Below are 23038 nucleotides of genomic sequence, written 5' to 3'. Positions count from 1 at the left end.
AAATCATCCTATTAAGAAGAAGAAATTATTATCGTTCCTTAAAAATCAAAATGCGGACATTTACTTCATTCAAGAGACCCATCTTTCAGAAATTGAATCAAAAAAATTATCTGGAGGTTGGATTTCTAAATGTTTATTTGCACCGGCTTTAAAAAAAAAAGCTGGAGTGGCTGTTCTAATAAACAAAAAATGTAATGTAGATTTTAAATTAATTAATTATGATCCCTTAGGAAGATGGGTGCATATCGAAATGGTTCTGGGAAATACAACCCTGAATTTATTCAATTTATATGCTCCTAATACGAATCAAATGGAGTTTTTTAAACAAATTCAACAATTACTTTTACCACTGGCTACATCTAATTTAATAGTAGCAGGGGATTTCAATGCTGTAATGGATCCGATATTGGATAAAAAACCAAGTAAAGTTATAAAATCATTAGGTTTAGATAATTTGATTCTATCTTGTGATTTAGTAGATATATGGCGAATTCTTCATTTTAATGATCAGGAATTTTCTTTTTGTTCTCAGGTCCATAAATCTTTTTCACGAATTGATTATATATTTGTTTCTAATAATATAGCGCAGCGTGTACTAAAAGCAACAATTGATCCCATTATAATTTCAGATCATGCTGGTGTGTGGATTAACCTTCAAAATTATGATGTTGAAAACTTTGATTCAATATGGAGATTTAATAATGATTTACTAGCGGATTCAAAATTTCTTGAAGATTTTAAAATAAAAATGCAAGAATATTTTCAATTTAATGAATCAGATGATATTAATGCTGAGATCTTATGGGATGCTTTTAAAGCAACTATGAGAGGAAATATTATATCATATTCAACATTTATTAACAAACAAAAAAAAAAACAATTTTTTGAGATGGGAAAGCAAATTAAATTATTAGAAAATAAATTAATTGAGAAATGGGAAAATAATACATTACAAGAATTATTAAAATTAAAAGTTAAATATAATGAGATTTCTTCTCAAATTGTGAGGAAAGACATTTTCAACAAACAAGTACAATATTATGGAAATTCAAATAAAGCGGGGAAATTATTAGCAAACTTTCTAAAAGCAAAGAAAAGAAAATCTAAGATTATTGCAATTAAAGATACACAAGGTAACACACATACCAACACAAAAGATATTACAACACAATTTCTTGATTTTTACAAAGAATTATATACTTCCAATTCTTATAAAAATAAAGAACAAGACGGATTAACTTTTTTAAATTCATATATTGGACCAAATATTCCAGATCATATAAAAGGAAGTTTAGAAGAACCTATATCTTTAAAAGAATTAGAAACAGCACTGAAATCTCTTAGAGTTGGATCCGCTCCAGGTGGAGATGGGTATACTGTTGAATTTTATAAATTTTTTCAAAATATCATATTACCACATCTGTTAAATTTGTATCAATATCAAATAAAGAATGAAAACATTTCTGGTACTATGGCAGAATCGATAATTATAGTCTTACCAAAACCAAACAAAGATCCTACTCTGGTTTCAAACTACAGGCCTATTTCATTATTGAATGTGGATAACAAATTAATGGCAAAAGTATTAGCATTAAGATTGGCAAAAGCTCTCCCTTTCATTATTGATGTACATCAAACAGGATTTATTGCTAAAAGACATTCATCAAATAATACTAGATTAGCATTCCACTCATTAAATTTAGCAAAAAATATAAATGATCCAGTTTTTTTAATATCTTTAGATGCAGAAAAAGCCTTTGACAGAGTGGAATGGAATTTTATATACCAAGCTTTACAATGGTTTGGTATAGGATCCGGTTTTATTAAAATGATTCAGACATTGTATAGCTCTCCTGGAGCAAGATTATATATTAACAATAATTTATCAAATAGATTTAACTTGCATAGGGGAGTTAGACAAGGATGCCCTCTGTCTCCTTTACTTTTTGATATTGTCCTAGAACCTTTATTAATTGCAATAAACAAAACTAAGGAGATAAAGGGAATATCATTTACCAGTTTTGAATTTAAATTATCTGCATATGCAGATGATATATTACTATATTTAAGAGAACCGGAAACTACTATTCCATGTATGCTTAATTTAATAGAAAAATATGGTACTTTTTCTGGATATAAAATTAATTGGAATAAATCAGAAATTCTCCCAATAAATGTTCATTGTACCAAAGGATTATTTGAACCATATTCATTTATTTGGAAAGATGATGGTATAAAATACTTAGGAATTATGATCAAAAATACAATTGAAGACACACTCAAAGAGAATGAAAAACTTTTATTGAAAAAAATAACAGAAATGTGTGAGCAATGGAATCCATTACATCTTTCTTGGTGGGGAAGAATTCAAACAATTAAAATGATGATATTACCTGTAGTTTGTTACCAATTGAGTATGATTCCAATATTTTTTCAGGGGTCATTTTATAAAAAACTTAACAATGTTCTTACAAAATTTGTTTGGTGTGGGAAAAGACCAAGAATCGCATTAGTATCATTACAAAGACCAATTGTGGAAGGGGGGGTAAATTTTCCAAATTTTTACAGGTATCATCAAGCCTATATCTTAAGACAGGGTATGTATTGGATCCTCCCAGACCTTTTAGAAAATGTACCAGATTGGCTGTATTTAGAATGGCGGCTCCTGTTCCCTTTATATCCAGAACAGTTAATAACTATAACAATGCCTAAAAGATATAAAGGGGGGCGTGGCTTGGAGCGCGCACGATATGGCAGCCTAACCGCAGCGCTCCCGTATCCAGGCAACAAACGGAACAAAAATAAAACTTCTACTTTATCATATCGATATTAAAAATATATAAAACAACGTCGGAAATGGCTAGCATGAAGCAGGGGAAAGCTGAAAAACCTTCAACATCGGGAATATCAGCAAAAAGAACAAAAGTTACTCCCCTGTCACCAACGAGTGTCCCGTTCCCGATGGAGACTGAAGAACTCACTGAAAAGTCTGATATTATGACTGAACTATTCAAAATAAAACTGATGCTGACTGAAAATGCCAATAAAATATCTGAGGTAAAAGAAGAGCTTCTTAACATGAAACAAGAGATCCAAACGGAGAGACTGAGAATGACAGTGCTGGAAGAAAAAATGGAGAGGTATGAATCCTTCACACAGGAATATGACAAAGATAAAAAAGAAGTAGCAGCTTTAAAAAATCAAATGGTGGACATGGAAAACCGAGGAAAAAGAAAGAACATCAGAATTTTGGGGCTGGCTGAAAATATTGAAGGGGGAGATCCTGTACAATTCTTGGAAAATCTTCTACCTAAACTGCTTCAGCTCAATTCAAAATGGCCGTTGGAAATTGAAAGAGCCCACAGAATCCCCACAAGAAAGCCAGTAAATCAGGCTGCTCCAAGACCTTTGATATTCAAGGTTTTAAGGTATCAACAAGCTCAAGAAATATTAAAAATGGCAAAAGCAAATAAAAACTTGAACTATAAAGGATCAAAACTGATTTTAGTTCCAGATTTTGCTAAATATACAGCAAACATAAGAAAACAATTCCTCACATACAGACAGCAGCTGAAAGAAAAAGGATACATATATGGACTATATTACCCATCTACTATGAGAGTATCCAGTGGAAATAAATCCATATATTTTCAAGACCCTGCAAAACTGAAAGAATTTTTGTCACAAAAAGAACCTATCTTTACATAAAAACAGAATAATTCAGCTGAAGAAAGAAGACAGAAGAAAGAAGAAAGAAGAAAGAAGATGGAAAAAAGGGAAAATAAAGAAGATAAAAAAAAAATTTTTAAGACATAAGAAATGTTATTAATTGGAAAATTATTCATTGATATAGTGGATGCAATAATATAATATTATTTTATTAAATTAATAATTAATGGATTAATAAAATATTAACATCCACAATCATTAATATTAAAAAAAAATAAAATAATAAAATATAAAAAAAATTTTTTTAAATTATTAAAATATAAATAAATGAATTATTTACTTAGAAATTTGTATAAAGTACACATTTTAATCAAAATAGAGAATTTATTCGATTATATAGCATATTAATTTATTATGATTAATGAATAATGAAATGATTATAATGAAAATATCATTAAAAATATAGAAAGGAAATTTTATTATTGCTATATTGAGAATAAGTTAGAAATAATGAAATATATTAATTTATTATAAATACAATATTTTAATTCTGTGAAAGAAAATTACAATTTTATGAAATATATACAAGAAAATAATTTGATTATTGACAGGATTAATTAATAAAATAGATGTCTACTATAAGATTTTTATTTAATTCAATTATTCAGTCACATTAACTTATTATAAAAATAAGAAATTAAGCTATTGATTGGTAGATAATTAATAAAATATGAATTTACTATAAAACTTATTTATTGATATAAAAATGTATATTTTGTTCAAATATTTATTTAAATTAATTTATTATGAAAATGATCTAAGAAATGATTGAAATGCATTATTATTAATAATAATATTTTTATAAAAATGGATATATTTAACTCACATGATGAATAACAGAATATATAGAGAATAAGAGCTATAGTTGTAATATATTTATTTATTCAGAGTATTATATTACATATATGCATGATATTGAATTAATTTTATGAATCAAATATACATAACCCTAAAAGATATAAAGACCACAGAATTTTATTTGACACTTGGAAAACATTGAGATATATCAGTAATCTATCACCAGAACCCATTGCTAAATCTCTAAATCAATCAATATGGATAAACTCCAGGATCAGAATTGGCGGAATTAAAATCGTCTGGAAACAATGGATAAATGCAGGAATAAGAACATTGAATGATGTTATATCAGAAGGATCACTGCTTAGTTTTTCACAATTGCAAAATAAATTTGGATTAAATAAAACACAATATTTTAAATGGATGCAATTGAAGCAGGCCATTCAGGAAGGGTTCCCTGATTGGAAAAATCTAAATAATCAATATAGTCTACAGGTTCTATGTTTCCAGACGGATTCTTTGGGTCACCAAGCCGCAAAATGGTACAAATTGATATACGGATTTTTAAATAAAAAAAAGAAAACAGGTCTTAGGGATATTTGGAGTATTGAGATTGGTCAGACAATTTCTGAATCTCAATGGCCACGATTTTGGTCCTGGAGATTAAGATCTACAAGGTCAGCATCTATGAATCAAACATGGTTGTTTTTATTACATAGAGTGTTCTGGACCCCAACGCGCCTGCAAAAAATAGATAGTACTAGATCTAATAGATGCTGGCATTGTAAATTGGAAATTGGGACGTTAGATCATTTAATCTTTTTCTGTCCCTGTGTAAACGCATTTTGGAATTCAATTTGGCCCCAAATTAATAAGTTACTAGAAAATCATGTAGGACTCTCATATGACACTATATTATTTGGCACTGCAATGAGAACTAAGAGTCCGATTTCAGCAAACAATAATAAGCTATTACTAATATTAACAGGAGTCGCCATGCAACAAATCACTCAAAATTGGAAAGATTATACCAAATTAAATTATACGTTCTGGTGGAATTCTGTCTGTCATATTTATAAAATGGAAAAAATAATAGCGTTACAACAGGGAAATCTTCCTAATTTCAAGAAAATTTGGCAACCATTGACAAATTATTCTAATGATTAGTTTCTTAGCACAATGATAAAAATTATATATGAATGGGGTGGGAACTGATTAATTAATGGAAACATATTATATAAAAAGGGAAGGGATTTATATTTTATATGTTATTGTATAATCTTTATCATATTATATTTTAAATAATATGAATTATTAATGATAAAATTTTGATATGTAATAATTGATAATATTATATATGAATCAAATATTGTAAGAATGGAAAATTTAAAAATAAAAATTTAAAAAAAAAAAGATAAATAAATATATGAATAAAATAATGGCTATGTTTTCCTTTACAGTGATTTAAAAAAAAAAGTAAATCATCATTCCAATGTGAATGGAAATATAATGACTACAGTAACAGAGTTGGTTTTCTTTGTAGGTTGAACTCTGGTTTGCACCTAGCACTGAGATATATATTCCAGAAAATCCAACAGAGCCTTTGCCTTTTAATAGACTGGAACATCTCATAAAGGTAATTGTCATACTGCCTCCCCCTCCCCCCCATAATTTAAGAAAAAAAAGACTTGATTTATGATTTTTTTTTTCCATTGCCTGCTTAAGCTTAAGCTTAACTTGTAACAAATAAGGAAGTAGAATTGTGGTTCAGATGGAGAGGAAGCATGATCAGGTTGGATATGAACTCTCTCTCTTAAAAAATCACATACACACTCTCTCTCTTATTCTCCTGGAGCACTGGTGGGCAAAGGCTGACTGGGGATAGAGGATCATTGTGATAAGAAGAAAGAAGACAGAGAAAATAAAGTTCTATCTATCTACCCACTACCTCGTTTTCTTTCTCTTTGCCTTTGTGATCCTGGTCCTCCATCCCTCGCCTCTCTCAATCCTTCATCTGTGGTGGTCTTTAAACACCCCTCCACCTTCCAGTGGGCATAATGTCTCCTCACTGGAAAGTACCTCCGCCAGCAACTCTCCTCCTCTTTCTATCACTGCACTGTAAGGCACAAGACTCCTTTTTGAAATGAAATCAGTTGATTATTTTCTGCCTTGAGAAATGAACAGGCTTGCCTGTTTCCCTCCCTCAGCTTAGACATGAGGAGATAGGTCCTGCAATTTATAGCCATGGCATGTTCTTTGTAATGTAATGTAATTTATTTCTTATATACCGCTAAATTCCGTTAGGATTCTAAGCGGTTTACAGAAAATAGACAATAGGGTGCATTAAAATTATAAGTAAGATAGGTACTTAGAAATTCCCTTACTGTCCCGAAGGCTCACAATCTAACTAAAGTACCTGGGAAAATGACAATTAGTAGAATAATGAAGAAATAAAAATAGAGATAGATGAGAAAAATAAGAAAATAAACATTCTAATAAGACTACAATGATCTAAAGGACTTTGAAAGGTTGAAAAGAGGGGAGATAGGAAATAGAAGCAGAAGGGAGAACCGTTGAAACTATAGAATTCTGGGGAAACTTAAATGAAATTTAAATAATAAAATAAAAACAAAAACAAGTGGCAAAACAATGAATGAGATTTAAAATATATCATAAACTAAAAAGAAAGTGAAAAATAAAAAACAAAAACAGTCAAGACTGAAGTCCAGCTTGAAATGACTTCACTGCTTTGGCTGCCAAACTTCTCCAGATGTCATCCGATCCTTGCCAGCAAACCGGAAGCCCCAAATCCAGTGTCTCCGGTCATCAACTCGTCTAAGACATTCACACTTGCCTCCTGCATGCCAAATTCGCTGAATCTGTCTCCTTTCTGGACAGGCACCGCTCGAGCCTCTCTGACCGTTTGCGGCACCTCGATGACCGTGCCGTCCGGACCAACCATGGCCTCCCGGTGGCGGTGGGGGTCGCTCCTATTCATGGCCGAAGCTAGCGGAGTGTTCCCGGCTGCTACTGGGGGGCGGAGCTTGCACTCATGCCAAGCCCCGGAGGAAGAGAGGTGGCCTAGGAGTCCTGGAGGTGCCAGCCGAGGTGTGAGCAGGCAAAAGGCAGGAGTAGGCGAACGGCTCAACAACCGCAGTTCAGGAGGGTTTCCGGCTGTTTCTAGGGGGCGGAGCTTGCTCACACGCCGAGCCCTGGAGGAAGAGAGGAGGCCTGGGAGTCCCGGAGGTGTCAGTTGCGGTGCGAGCAAGGAACAGGCGGGAGCAGGTGAACGGCTTAACTGCTGCAGTTCAGGAGGGTTCCTGGCTGCTTCAGGGAGGCGGCACTCGATCACACGCCAAGCCCCGGAGGAAGAGAGGTGGCCTGGGAGCCCTGGAGATGTTAGCTGCGGTGAGAGCAGGTAAAAGGCAGGAGCAGGCGACCGGCTCAACTGCCGCAGTTCAGGAGGGTTCCCGGCTGCTTCTGGGGGGCTGAGCTCGCTCACATGCCGAGCCCCGGAGGAAGAGAGATGGCCTGGGAGCCCTAGAGATGTCAGTTATGGTGAGAGCAGGCAAAAGGCAGGAGCAGGCAAACAGCTCATAGTATCTTCTGATGTTTAGAATTTACAGCTGGTCTTTTCTCATAACGCATATACCATATGCTTCTTTTGCTTGGTTGATGTCCTTTTAGAGGATTTTATAATTAAATAGATGAAGTATAGTTGTTTAAAAGGAGGGAGCTCAACTGTCAGCCAGCCACCATCCAGCCTCCAAGATTCCGTGGATTTCCAGGGAAGGGGCGAAGGGGAAGATGAGAATGATAAAGCATGATAAAGGGTAGTTTTTCTCAAGTACCTAATTTCATTTTAGTTTGATACATTGTAAACTGCAGTTAACTTCACATAAAGGATTCCATGTACACATCTCACCATAACCCTCTTACATTGTATGGGGAGCCGTCCAAAACCTACCCAAAACTTGCTGGACCCACCTGTCTACCACCCCAATAGCAATTATGTCTGCAGGTGTCACCTATATACTACTGTTATGCTGTTAATAAAATTGTATGTTTTATGTTGAATTGTATTTGCGCTACACTGCCTTGGGTGAATCTCTTCATAAAGGCAGTTAATAAATCCAAATGAATAAATAAATATGTCAGTACAGAAAGGTTTCGGTGGGTGCACTCTTTCCACCACAAGTGTCCTTCCTAACATCCCTAGGTTTCTCCAAACCACCCCCTACAAAAACCCATGACAAAGGACATCACCTAGACCTGATCTCGTTCCTCCCCAACACCCCTTCAACCCCCAGCATTTGCCTCAAAGAAATAAAATGGTCCGCCACCCCCTGGTCTGACCACCTCCGTTGCAATTTCAAATTACACTGGCTTAAAAAACAAACCAAAAAACAACCAAGAACCACCCACAAAGAAAAAACAATATGGTCCAGAGGCCAACTTAACCCAGAAGAATTCTGGTCCCACTACAACCCAACATCCATCCCAGATCCTGACCCTAATTTCATCTCAGACTGGAACAATTTAAGCAATAAGACCCTAAATGACATTGCTCCACTGAAACTTTGCAAGAAAAAACACCGCTCCTCTGCCAAATGGTTTGATGCAGATCTACTTGCCCTCAAACGCAAAGTACGCAAACTGGAAAGAACCTGGTGCAAATCAGGCACAAACACTGACAGACACTCTTGGCGAATTAAAGTTACAGAATACAAAAAAATGATCAAAGAAAAGCGCCACAAGCACTACTCCCAATTTATCAACACCCCATCCCTAAACACCAATAAACTCTTCAGACTAGTCAACTCCTTATTTGACACTGTCCCACATAAAAGCTCCCCCACCAATCTACCACCCTCCCCAACAAACCTAGCAGACTACTTCGCCAGCAAGATTCTCAACTTGAAAACAACGCTCACAACAACTAGCACCTACCCATATATCCAGCCACCCACTCCAGAAAATGATGGCTCACCGGCTGACATGACCTGGGCTCACTTCAAAAACCCAGACTGGAACCTATTTCTCAAGCTATACTCAAAATATTCCAAATCCAACTGTCTACTTGATAACTGCCCTCCATCCATCATGAAAAACGCCCCCCTCCCCTTCAAAGCGGAACTCTTCAACTGGATCACCCTGTGCATGTCAACCGGCCACTTCCCACTGGAGCTCGGACACATCCTCGTATCTCCAATAATCAAAAACCCCAAAGAATCCCCCTCTGTAACCTCCAACTACAGACCCATCGCCAATATTCCTCTCTTCCTAAAAATCATGGAAGGACTTGTCAATTACAATCTCACGTCATACCTAGAGAAATTTAACATCCTTCACGACTCCTAGTCTGGATTCCGCACTAACTACAGTACGGAAACCGTCCTAGCCTCACTAACCAATCACCTCCTCCAACTATTCTCACGGGGAAACAGCGCACTGTTACTCCAGTTCGACCTCAGCAGTGCCTTCGACCTAGTAGACCATGACATTCTGATTAGCTGCCTCGACTCCATTGGCATTTCCGGACAAGTACTAACCTGGCTCACAGGCTTCCTAAAAAACCGAACCTACCAAGTCCATACTGACGGAACCTTCTCCCATACATGGAGCAACCCCTGCGGAGTCCCCCAAGGCTCCCCCCTATCCCCATCACTATTCAATATCTACATGGCATCACTGGGACACATGTTATCGAACCGTAACCTGAAATCCTATATTTACGCAGATGACATTACAATCATCATACCCATCACCTCACTGTCACATGAGACAGAACTATACATCTCAACTGTCCTCACCATGGTAGAAAACTGGACCACACGCTTCAAACTGAAACTCAACCCAGAAAAAACTAAGTTCTTCCTTGCAAGCCCCAACCACAAACTATCGTCCACCACCCTGCAACTTAATGGTTTAACATATCCAATCAATTCCACTATAAAAATCCTCGGAGTCATCCTGGACCGATGCCTCACTTTAGAAGATCACACTAATACCCAGGTCAAAAAATGCTTTTCCACCCTCTGGAAACTCCGTTCCATCAAACATTACTTTGATTTCCCCACCTTCAGTTTGCTGGTCCAATCCCTAATCTTAAACTCCCTGGATTACTGCAACATCATATATCTGGGCTCCTACAAGAAAACCATTAAACGACTACGACTTATCCAGAACACCGCCGTCCGCCTCATCTATGGGCTCAAAAAGTCAGACCATATTAGCCCTTTCTATAGAAAACTTCACTGGCTACCGTTCGAAGCAAGGATCATCTTCAAATTCGCCTGCCTCTGCTTCAAAACCCTAACTGGCTCAGCCCCGATATATCTGTCACGCCACTTCGCCTTCCCAGGCACTAACCGTACACGCAATGCCCACCTGTTTGCCTACCCCTCCCCAAAAGGATGCATCTACAAAAGATTTTTCGACAAGACCCTCTCTTTCCAAGCTGGCAAATGGAATGACTGCTTGTCCACTCTCATCTCTCTTGCCCCTACTTATCAATCGTTCAGGAAATCTCTCAAAACATACCTCTTTGATAAATTCCTCTAACCCCCGCCCCCCTACCAAACCAATAATCCCAACCTCGCCTCCCTCCTTTACCCTTACCCTCCCTGGTTGCACCCCCCATGCAACAATTATTGGATCATTTTGTAACTGTTCACTAGTTTATACCAAATAATTGTTAACTATTCTCTGCACCTGCAATGCATAAATTGATTTGAACTGTTTTTCTGATATGCTGTAACTTCGCTGTAAATGTACAGTCTCTTAACCTGTAAACCGCTCTGAACTGATTTGTGGTATTGCGTTATACAAAAATAAAGTTATTATTATTATTATTATTATTACTTACTAGTTAGGGTGGGATATGGGCTTGGGTCCCCTTCTCTGGGGTCCACAGCACTGATTAACAGACTACTCCAGACACCTGCTTGCTGCTCTACAAGGAATGGCCATAATATCTGCAGCTGCCATAGAGAAGTATATACCATTTCTTTCACATCTTTGGGGAGATGGAAGGGAGTCAGTGATCACTGAGGGAATGTGGGGAGACCATGCCTTCATGCTTCCAGTGGTCATCTGGTCAGTTTGAGCACCTTTTTGGCACTTATTCATTTTTTAAACAGGTTAAGTCCCAAACGTCTCAGGGGTGTCCAACCTGCGGCCCCGTGAAGTATTTTTTACAGCCCTGGTCGAGAGCGATGCAATGTTTTCCTCTGCTGCTTCCGAGTGTTTACCAATCTTGCCAGCTCCCTACTCTGTCTTGCTGCAGCGTTTGCACATTTGTGCGGCCCCAGAAACATTTTTTTCTGCCAATGTGGCCCTGGGAAGCCAAAAGGTTGGACATCCTTGGTCTAAATGGTGCCCTGGACGTTTTATAAAATGTTAGATTATTATCGCTGCAAAATGTCCAAGTCCTAAGCCCATGCTAATCCCGCCCAAACCATGCCTCCAACATGCCCCATGAAATTTAGACATACTGCATAATAGAAACAGAATAGAAAACTAGAAAGTAGGTTTCATAAATAGTGATTTAGCTGCTTTGGCGTTCCAAATGTCCATGTGCCACTTTATGACATTTTTCAGACAGTTTTCGTTTTTGAAAATGAGCCCCATAGTAGAATTGCTCTCCAGGTCATTAGTGATATTTCTGCTGTTCTGTATTATTTCACAACACAATGTGCCTGATTTATACACAGCACCTAGTGGCACCTAACTTGTAGATGCCAGTCAATGCAATTGTCAATCAACCATTAGGCGTCATATATAGAATCATGCCTAGCGGCGCCTATGCAGACTTAGGAGTCACTAGGCATCCTAGTGGTAGGTGCCGGTACATTAGGCCAGGTTTTGCCTGGCCTAATTTACCGGTGCTTAACACAGACACCTAAGTCAACCAAACCTATTCTCCACCCATAACCAGGCCTACTTCTCAGATAGGCATCATTAGGTGTTGCACGGCGCTTCGACCTAGGCGTCGTTAGGCACCGCGTGGTATTCTACATACAACCTTAATCATTTATAATGGCATGGTCAATTACACCATTTAAACCAATTAAAAACAATTAACTTGCACGCAGATTTAAGTTAGGCATCGCTAGGTGTCCTCAATGGAGGTGTCTAGAGGCACCTAAGCTAGGCACCTCTTGGAAAATCAGGCCTAATAAGCCTAATACTGGATTTTGAGTTTGGATTTAGATCACACTTTTCTCAGTAATAACTCAAGACAAGTTATATTCAGGTACTGTAGATATATTCTTATTCCGAGAGGTCTTACAATCTAAGGGGGTTCATAAACAAAAAAAAACCCATCTAAAAAGTGTCCTAAATGGCTCCCGGGCCTATTCTGATTGGCCCAGGCGCCTTAGGCCCCACCTGTGGGCGGGGGTTCTGCTGCGGGTCAGCGGGGGGCCGATCGGGGGTTCGGAGGGGGCGGTCATTGGGGGGAGGGGGGTTGTGTTGAGGCAGGAGGGCCTGGGATCCCTCCTGCCCGTATTGTAGTGGGAGTGGGGGGTAGGGGGTCGCCAGGGCCAGGAGGGCTTGGGCTCCCTCCTGGCCATATCGAATCGGGGGGTCGCCGGGGCCAGAAGGGCTTGGGCTCCCTCCTGGCCTGATCGTACTCGGCGGGGGGAGGGCACGATCACCAGGGCAGGAGGGCTTGGGCTCCTTCTTGCCCCGATACCGTCGGGGATGCCGCAGCTGCCTGATGTGTGTGAGGGCGGGGTTGGTGTGGATTCTGTAACCGGTGTTGTTTTTGACAGACACCGGTTACAAAATCCAGCTTTTAGGCAAAGGACTGGCTCCTCCTTCGCCTAAAAGCCCTTGTGTTGGACGTTTTGGGCTTATGCGTTTTTTTTGGTTCATTATGGGGTATAAGTGTAGACGTCATGGGGGTGTACTTGTAGACGTAGTTGTTGGCTGGGCGTTTAAACAGCTGAATGTAGAGGCAGGCCATTATCAAAACAAGGATGTTTGTTTTGGTTATGAACACTTTCCCTGCTTCTGCTTTCAACGTTTAAGGCCTTAGGCCAAAAAGGGACTTAGATGGTTTTTTTGATTATGCCCCTCCACATGTGTACCTGGGACAGTGGAGGGTAAGGAACTTGTCCAATAACTCAGGGAGTAGCAGTAGGATTTCCCTAGTTGTCAGCATGTTGTTCTAACCAGGTAATACAGATAATACCTATTCCAAATATGTTTTGTAACTCAACAATAAACTAAAGGCCAACAGATCTGAAGCCTAATGGCAATTTGGCAACCTACCCCCAAAAAACTGATAGGCAAAAAACTGGTTGCCAATAACGACAGGATTTCTGTTACAGTACTGTTGAACGTATTAAAACCAAAAGCAGAAGAAAGAAAAAAAACAAAAACAAACAATGGGAAAGGTAAAGAAGCAGATATCCGGCAGCCAATTCGCTTTATTCAGCTGGAGTAGCTATAGCTCCAATTCTGACTCCACCAGTTATATAATGTGCCACAAAAAGCATTTGCTCCATTTAGGGCTCCACCACACGTGCTAAACGCTAACGCCTCCATAGAGCTTGCGTTAGTATTTTTCATTTAGCGCGTGGTTAGCGCGCACTAAAAACACTAGTGCACCTTAGTAAAAGGAGCCCTATTTAAATGTCTTTAAACTTCTCTATTATATCTCCCCTCTCCCACCTTCTCTCTAAAGTATACACATTGAAATCTTTAAGTCTGTCCCCATACGCCTTATGACGAAGACCACCAGTCAATTAGTAGCCTTCCTCTGGACAAACTCCATTCAGTTTATATCTTTTTGAAGGTGCAGTCTTCAGAATTGTACATAATATTCTAAATGAGGTCTCACCAGAGTCTTATACAGGGGCACCAATACCTCCCTTTTCCTACTGGCCATACCGCTTCCTCTGCACCCCAGCAACCTTCTAGCTTTATCCGTCACCTTTTCGATCCGATCCGCGCATGCAAAGTAGGAAGGGCCTCGATTCACTAAAACTGGGCTGACCGATCCAAAAACAAGTGACTGCTGAGGGCCAGTCAATTGTGCAGAAGCCCTGCTCTTCGCCCTGACTCTCCTGCTCTCTACCGCCCTGCTCTCTGCCCCAACACTCCTGCTCCTGCCGCCCAGACTCTATGGTTTTAACCCATGAGTTTGGCGGGGCTGCACTATGGCGTGTTCTATTAAGTTCCAGAACATGCCGCAGTGCAGCCCCGCTTTAAACCCGCAAAAAAGTAGTTTCCAGCTCTTCCTTGTGCAGAGAGCATGCTCAGACCATCTACAGGCAAAGAAGATGGTCTGCACATGTGTCAGGATCACTCTCCATCGATCCATGTGGTCGGTGGGGGGAGCGTGCCTCCGATTTCCCCCATTTGCATAAGGATGCGTTGTGGATCAGTCGGCCTGCCATGGATGGCCCACTGATCAGATAGGATCGGGAAGGTTAAGGAATCTAGGCCAAAGTAGTTTACATATATACAGGTAATTATTTAGTGTTTGAACACTGCCTCCAGGGTTTGTTTAGCCACCACAAGGGGCTTAACAGATTATTTTTCATTTACAGTTTTTCTTCACTTTGTTTGCTGATCACAGTAAAGAACCACCTCAACTCAACTACACTGAAATGCTACTTTACTTTGCATCTCATCCTGACCCGAAGAGGGGATTTTACAGAGCATTTGGTATTCTTGCTGAAATAAAAATCCAAGGAAAGGAAGATGATTCTTCTCTGTCTAAGGTATATGGGAGACGTAGTAAAGTATATAAAGAAAATATATATTTCATGCTCATTATATAAATGATACTAGTGTTTAAGCCCATTACATTAACGGGTGCTAGAATATATGTCTGTTTGTCTTTCTTTCTGTGTCTCTCCCTGCCCCTATCTCTCTCTTCCTTTCTTTCTGTCTTTCTCCCTCCCGCTGTCTGTCCTTCTTTCTTTCTGGTTCTCTCTCTGGCACCCTTTCTGTCTGTCTTTCTTTCTTTCTGTCTCTCTCCCTGCCCGCTGTCTTTCTGTGTGTCTGTCTTTCGTTCTAATGTGCTGCTTGCCTGCCTGTCTTGCTGTCTCTCCATGGCCCCCTTCTGTCTCCCCTCCCCCAAAGCAAACCAAGATTGCTCCCAGGCCCACTTTCCCTCTCCGTCCCCTCCACTTCCCTATGCATCAGCATTTCCCTCCCACCCTTCCCTGTGCAGCAGCAGCATTTCCACCCCCACCCCCCCATACACACACTTCCCAGTACAGCAGCAACATTTCCCGGCCTTCCCTGTGCAGAAGCAGCATTTCCCACCCACACACACACACTTCCCTGTGCAGCAGCAGCATTTCCCACCCTTCCCTGTGCAGCAGCAGCAGCATTTCCTGGCCTTCCCTGTGCAGAAGCAGCATTTCCCCCACACACACACACTTCCCTGTACAGCAGCAGCATTTCACGGCCTTCCCTGTGCAGAAGCAGCATTTCTCACCCCCACCCCCACAAACACACACTTCCCTATGCTGCAGTAGCATTTCTCAGTCTTCCCTGTACAGAAGCAGCATTTCCCCCCCCCCACACACACACACTTCCCTATGCTGCAGTAGCATTTCTCAGTCTTCCCTGTACAGAAGCAGCATTCCCCCCCCCACACACACACTTCCCTATGCTGCAGTAACATTTCTCAGTCTTCCCTGTACAGAAGCAGCATTCCCCCCCCACACACACACTTCCCTGTGCAGCAGCAGCATTTCCCGGCCTTCCCTGTGCAGCAGCAGCATTTCCCGCTCCCTTCCCAGCCGCTGTGTTTAAATTCAGAGTAAAGCTCTGCACCGCGCTAACGCTGGCTTCAGCGTCTTCTATCCACTGCGGCCAACCCTAGCGGAAACAGGAAGTAGTCAGAGAGGGCAGGCCGCAGTGGACAGAAGACGGCGAGACCAGCAGTAGCGCGGTGCAGCGCTTTTTTCTGAATTTAAATGCGGGTGAGCCGGCGAGAAGGAGGAGGCTTTAAAGTAGCTGGTTTTGGTGGTGGGTGAGGGCGGGAGGGGGGAGTCGCTGGCCGTGCTGTGTCTCTCTGTGCTGAATTCAAAAATGGAATTCGGCACGGAGGGACACAGCACTTGTCAGCGGCCACCAAGGTCGGCAATCGGGGGGGGGGGGGGAGAGAGAGGACGCAGCTCAGGAGACTGGGAAGGTGTTGGCGGGGGCCTCCTCCTGCAGGCGCTTGTGTTTCAGGGGTCCGGCTTGCCTGCGCTTCCTCCCAGCAGCAGTTGGTGAGTGAGGGCGGGAGGAGGGGAGTGGCCAGAATGTTCCCTGCCGCCGGGTTCTAAAATGGAACACGACCATGGATCACATACCACAGCGGCAGGGAACACGCTGTTTTAACAGCGTATGCGCCGGTAACCTTTTATTATATAGGATATTATCCACTGATCACAGATATGTAAAGCTGTTTCTATGAATTATGGTCCTCATTTTACAAACTTGATTTGTATGATTTGCGGTCGCTGCTGCAGATAGATTGGTGAGCAGTACTCTAATTGTATTTACAGTTCATGAATGGGGGTTTAAATAAACAGTTTCTTAGTCAACTCCTATCAGATTCTCCTGCTCACTCCTAGAACTCTTTCTGTTTTCTCACTTACACTTGGAATTCCTTTTTAAGCTTTTATGGAGGACACCTCTCCTCCTTACCCACAGCTGTGTTTAGCTGCACAGAGGTTCCATCTTTCAGCTTGGCCTCAGTCCCATACCACTAATGTCCCCAAATGTAATTGACAGAATGAATCACATCCTGAGGTAAAAGCTTCCCAGCTCATGCTTTCCTAGTTGTCTCAGGCCTGTCTATCCAGACAAATATCATCCACCTTCCACCTTGTTGGGAAAAGAGGCATACCACTTTTTCCCTCCAAAACTGGGACCGTAAACTCAGAAATCTGCTTAACTCCTCCCACTGACACATCCCAGTTGGAATCTCAAGTACAATAATCCTAGGGGGTCGATATTCAAAGTGATTTAGCTGTCCAGAAATGGCTTCTGACTAGTTAAATACCCGTTCAGAGCTAGCCAGTCATTTATGTGGCACTCAACCAGACAGTGCTACTTAAAATAACTGGTAAAGCAAAATCAGCTATTTTGGGGGTGTTCTGGGGTGGAATCGGGACTTGTTCGGTTAAGTGCTGATATTCAGCACTTTCCTGGCCAAGTTCACTGCATAAATAGGACCACATAAAAGTCAATCCAATATTTATGGGGTGTCCCTTAGCTGGTTCAGTGCTGAGTATTGCATTTAGCTGGCTATGGTGTAGCCGGCTCCAGAAATCCGAAAATTCAGTGTTAAAGTCCGCACACGGCCCGGCCTTGAATGTCCAGGCATAACACTGGGCAGTCAGGAAAATGCTGCATACTACCAGCTAAATATTAACCCCTTAGTTATTCCCCTATCAACCACCTAGTTATTCCCCTATGCACCTTCAAGGACATTTCAACCCCTGATAAAGCTTGAAAGAGGTTTCATCTTCAGCTGTATGAGCTTTAGTGACACCTGGGTATCATACACATGACAAAGCTAAAGTTTACCATTCTAGAGTGTAAAATGAATATAAATGTTAATCCTAAATAGCCAAATGTGAAGCTCCAGCTTGCATAGGATAAGAATGGGGACGAACAGGATGAGATGCTCACAATTCCCTGGATATTTTACAAGGCTATGCTGAATATCCCAGATCCAAACAAGCAGGAATCTGACACTTCAGTGTGCCTCTGAAAAAGTGTAAATGCCAATGTGGAATTTTTAATGATATGGAGTAAATTTTCTGTAGACTTTCTTTTATGTGCCAGAATATGCACATAAAATAACAAATATAAAGTTATCGTACAAACTACAGAAATGTTTGCTACACCAGGTACCCTTGTCGTTCCTTAATCTTCGTATAATATGGAAACTTTTTTTTTTTAATTCTTTATTCCTTTTTAATCATTCAACAAGTGTATAAGAAAAATCATACATAGTCTCAGAAATAACACTTGATATATCCATCAAGACAATAACAATTGTATATATATATATATATATATATATATATATATATATATATAAATCCATAACCCACCATCCCTCCCAACACTATTTTGCTTAATTCATTTTACCCTCTCATAAAGTGTACAAGAATTATAAGAAACAATACTTAGTTAAACACTTGAAAAACTTATCATTATCCTCTATTAACTTAAAAGAAATCCTTACCCTCCATCCCTATTATTAATTTTATTTCAACATTTTATCTAAATAACCCCTCCCCCCTCCCTTCCTTACATGGTGTATCTTCAAAAGAAAAATGGTATCTATTCATTACAAAACAATGTTAATGGCTCCCATATTTTAATAAAACTTTTATAATTTCCTTTTTGTACCACTATAAATTAATAAATAGATAAATAAATAAATAAAAGCACTTCAAATCTCACAGGATGTCTATCATAGATAAGAATGGACACTGATATGGAATGGCTATTTTATCATAGGTTTTGTTAACACTGGGAAAAAAGAGGGAAAGGGGAAAAAAATTCCACAGTCAAAAGACTCAGAGAAAAACTGTTTGCTTTCAAAAACAATATCAGATACAGTATATAGAATCGGATTCATTATGATCCAGAGCCCTCCTTGGGACCCATATACTGAGTTTCCCAAACTCAAAAAACTGTGCACAGAAAATGAAAAAAAAAAATAGCAGTACTTAGCTTAAATACAGAGTCCAAACAATCCTGTATAGTAAACATATTATAAATGATGTCCAATTGATCCCACCATAGAAGATGCAGCTCAAACTCTTGCTTCTTCAATTGCGCACAAAAATAACAGGAATACTTTTTTTAGATTATAGGAGTATGCATCCTTGTCATACTAAGAATAGTCTTCCATTTTCACAGTTTTTGCATTACAAACTTATTTGAGATTCTCCTGTTCAATACTGAGCATCTGCCCAACACTGGCAGCTAAATTTACATAAAAAACTGGCGAAAGTGTTTTATGCCATTGATGTCTAATAGGGTAAAGCTAATTTTATAATGGCTCACCAGTGACCTGAGGCTTTTTCTTTCGCCGGAGTAAATGTCTGGTGGGACAACAATTTTAGCAAATTATTTAAATGGGGAGAGAATTTGAGTTTGGGTTGTAGTATTTTCTCTCCATGCCTCACATTTATTAGCTTATAAAATTATATACATAAAAATAAAACACAAATCTAAAAACAACTCAATAAAATATCATAAAAACAAATGTTTATGTCACCACAACCATACATATTAAACTATTATATGAAATCCAACTTCTTAAATATTTTTCAGTGTCTTACATATCACGAACATATATGTGTTCCAAATCATCCATGTTCCTAGTTATATCTGTTGCGTCATTCTCTAATTTGTTGTATTACCAGAAGCTTTAACAGACAAATGACTTTTCAAAAGTCTCTTAACTTGCTTTGTGTCTACAGTTCTCATAACAGTCCAGCAATTGAAACGTTTATTGTAAATTCTTTGAATCACTATAATATTGGCTTCTAATATATTTTTCTTTATTCTTCTACTGGTATTCATCAGCTAAATGAACAGCTTTCAGAAATAGATAATGACATCTTGGATAGACTCTACACAGCAACAATCAGCCTTCCTGCTTTACTCAAAGTTTTTAAGCATGGCGCAAAATTATATGGGGAAAATCATAGATTTTCCTCTTCAGAGAATGAAGAAAGCAATTTTGAGGAGGTATGTCAGACTAATAAAAATCCTTTTTTTAAGTGAGTAATGAATTTAATGCTTGCTGTACTTGCCTGATTATTGATGTAATAGCAACATTGATCCGTAGTATACGTCTTCTTTGTTCTAAGGGTGAGAGGGTAACTTAATTTCAGTATCTTTATAAACCTCTCTGCTGAGATAGACCAAAAATACCAATTAATGCCATTGATGATTGAGAGCATTAACTCAAAATAGTCCAATATTGTCAAAATATGCATTATAACATACCCGCTGGATGGGGCCATACTGAACTTAGTGCTTACAAATGGGGAAAGTATTTCTGATGTTACAGTGGGTGATCATCTGGCATCCAGTGACTTCCGCATGGTGTAGTTTAATATTAAGACAGGTATAGAGAGGACTCATTCAAAAGTAAAGGTTCTAGACTTTAGAAAAAACCCTGACTTTGTTCAGATGAGGGATTATGTCAAGGAATTTTCTGGATGGGAACATCTGGAAGAAGTAGGAAAGCAGTGGGCAAAACTGAAAGGAGCTACTGTAAGAGCAACAAACTATTCTGTAAGGAAAGTAAGTAAAAGTAGCGGGAAAGAAGGCCGCTTTGGTTCTCAAAAGTAGTAGCTGAGAAAGTAAGAAAAAGGGGCTAGCGGGGAAAAAAATCCAAGATGGCTGCTGATGAGTGAGCTGAGCAGTGCGCACCTGAACAGTGTTGGTTATTTTCCTTCTGGCAGCTTTTGCAGCCCGATATTTCAGCAATTTCTTCCCAATGCCGAAAAGGAGAGGCAGGAGGGCTGCTGGCGCCTCACAGTGCTCCGGAGTGCTGATTTTCGGCAGTATCGAAGAATTGGTGCAGCAGATGCAGGGAGCTACCATGATGGCACTGGAGAGTAGCCCACTGAGGGTGTCAGGAGGAATAGTTCCTCTTGGGCTAGATACCACCCTTAGCACCGATATGCGAACACCACCCTCGCAGCCTCAGATCACTAGCTCTCTCAGGGACAAGGAAACCCCAGAGATGGGGGAGGGCCTTTTCCCAGAGGCAGCCAACTTTACAATGGAGTGCATGGGAGCAGAAGTTCCTATTCAGGATGCTTCTGCAGAAGAATCTGGGGCACATGCAGTTACGGGAGGAGGATTGAGCCAGCCAGACCAACGCTAAGGAATTCATTTGGATGGTGAGCATTTTTACATTCAACAACAACCTATATTTTGGGAAAAGCCCTCTGGAGTGACTCTGGAGTCCTTATGGGACCTGATGGCTAACTTTGATAAGGCTGTTAGCCCCAGTTTCCAGTACATTGAAGGAAAATTAATCCAACATTCTAAAGATCTTAAAGATTTAAAAGCGGATATAACTACCTCCAACTCTTTGATTTAGAAACTTGAACAGTACTTATCATCATCTAAACATCTTCAAGAGTCTTTAATTAAAGACAATGTAAATCGTAGAAGGAAGGTAGAAATGCTTGAGAATAATTCATGTAATAATAATCTGAGACTGATTAATTTTCCTAGACTTAAAATGGTTACTCCTAGGGAGATGCTTTGGAAATATTTAACTGAAATTCTTCAAGTCTCAGAGGAAACTGCCTCCATTCTCTCAGGTATACTACTTACTTAATAAGAATAAGTCTCTGCAACAGTTAAAAGCTCCTGATCAGGTATCATTGAATGTTTCAGATATTTTGGAGACGTCAGACAAGGATGTAGCAATACCTTCTATGATGATTCTAACTGTAGTTCTTTCAATTGATAAAGTATGGTTATTGAGGCTTTTCTTTAAAAATAAACAGAAAGAATTTATTGGTTGTAAAATACAAATGTTCCCCGATCTTTCAAGAGAAATGCAAAAATGTCGATGAGAATTTCTTCTTTTGAGACCAGGCATCATTTCATTGGGGGCTACATTCTATTTGAGGCACCCTTGCAAGTGTATAGTTTCCCACTGTTCAATTAAATATGTTTTCTTTGAACCTCAACAATTAACTGCCCAAAGGCTTAAACTAGCCTTCCCCTTTCCACGCGGCATCCACTATTCAGGCAAACTGGGAAAATCCCTTCTCTTCAAAATCACAGGTCTTTGGAACGACCTCACCACCCCGCTGCGGAACCTGAGCTCCCTTCAGTTATTCCGCAAACAACTGAAAACCTGGCTTTTCAGAAAATTGTAGCTCTATCCTTCCCCCCTTTCTCTCCCCCCTTCTACACATAAGTTCATGTAATCCTTTTTCTTCTTCTCTACCCACTATTTTAAGTTCTTGTAAACCGTGTCGAGCTCCATTCTCATGGAGATGATGCGGTATATAAACTTAAGGTTTAGATTAGATTAGATTAGATTTTTTGGCATTATCTCGACTGGACGAGAACAAATCAAGTGCTCCATAGGTTATATGTAACTCCTATCTCAGCTCTATAGTCTATAGCATTATTTGATGTATTGAATAATATTTTACTTTTTCTCGCTAAATTGAAGTCTTGGATTCAAAATAGAGGACTTGAGCTGAATTAGTCTAAAATGTATATTCTTTTGTTTGTTTTTTCTTCTTGATTTAGGCTTTGACTAATTATGCTTTTCTGTACAAGTTATACTTGGTATTTAATTTAAAATAAATAAAGAAATAATGAAGAAGAAAATAAAAGGGGGCTAGCTTTCATAAATTACAAAAAAATCACAGAAAGAGAAAGACAGGTAAAAAATATTTGGAAAATTTAAGAGAGGTTGGCCAAGTTGTCAGGAAAGCAAAGATGCAAATGGTAGAAAAAAATAGGTGACATGGTAAAATGG

General features: G+C 39.4%; 1 protein-coding gene and 1 long non-coding RNA gene across 2 annotated transcripts in view; one reads left to right on the top strand and one right to left on the bottom strand.

Annotated features, from left to right (window-relative positions):
• LOC117355004 overlaps positions 1-23038 on the bottom strand; it is a 217928-nt gene that overhangs the window by 20496 nt on the left and 174394 nt on the right. The window lies entirely within an intron of this gene.
• SPEF2 (sperm flagellar 2) overlaps positions 1-23038 on the top strand; it is a 544154-nt gene that overhangs the window by 503776 nt on the left and 17340 nt on the right. The window contains exons 30-32 of the mRNA XM_033932867.1: positions 6071-6163; positions 15090-15263; positions 20098-20262. Of these exons, the coding sequence (XP_033788758.1) occupies positions 6071-6163; positions 15090-15263; positions 20098-20262 (432 nt within the window). The remainder of the gene's footprint in view (positions 1-6070; positions 6164-15089; positions 15264-20097; positions 20263-23038) is intronic.

This window comes from Geotrypetes seraphini, chromosome 1 (assembly GCF_902459505.1).
Source record: "Geotrypetes seraphini chromosome 1, aGeoSer1.1, whole genome shotgun sequence".
Classification (NCBI taxonomy): Eukaryota; Metazoa; Chordata; class Amphibia; order Gymnophiona; family Dermophiidae; genus Geotrypetes; species Geotrypetes seraphini.
This window is presented reverse-complemented; position numbering and strand designations above follow the sequence as displayed.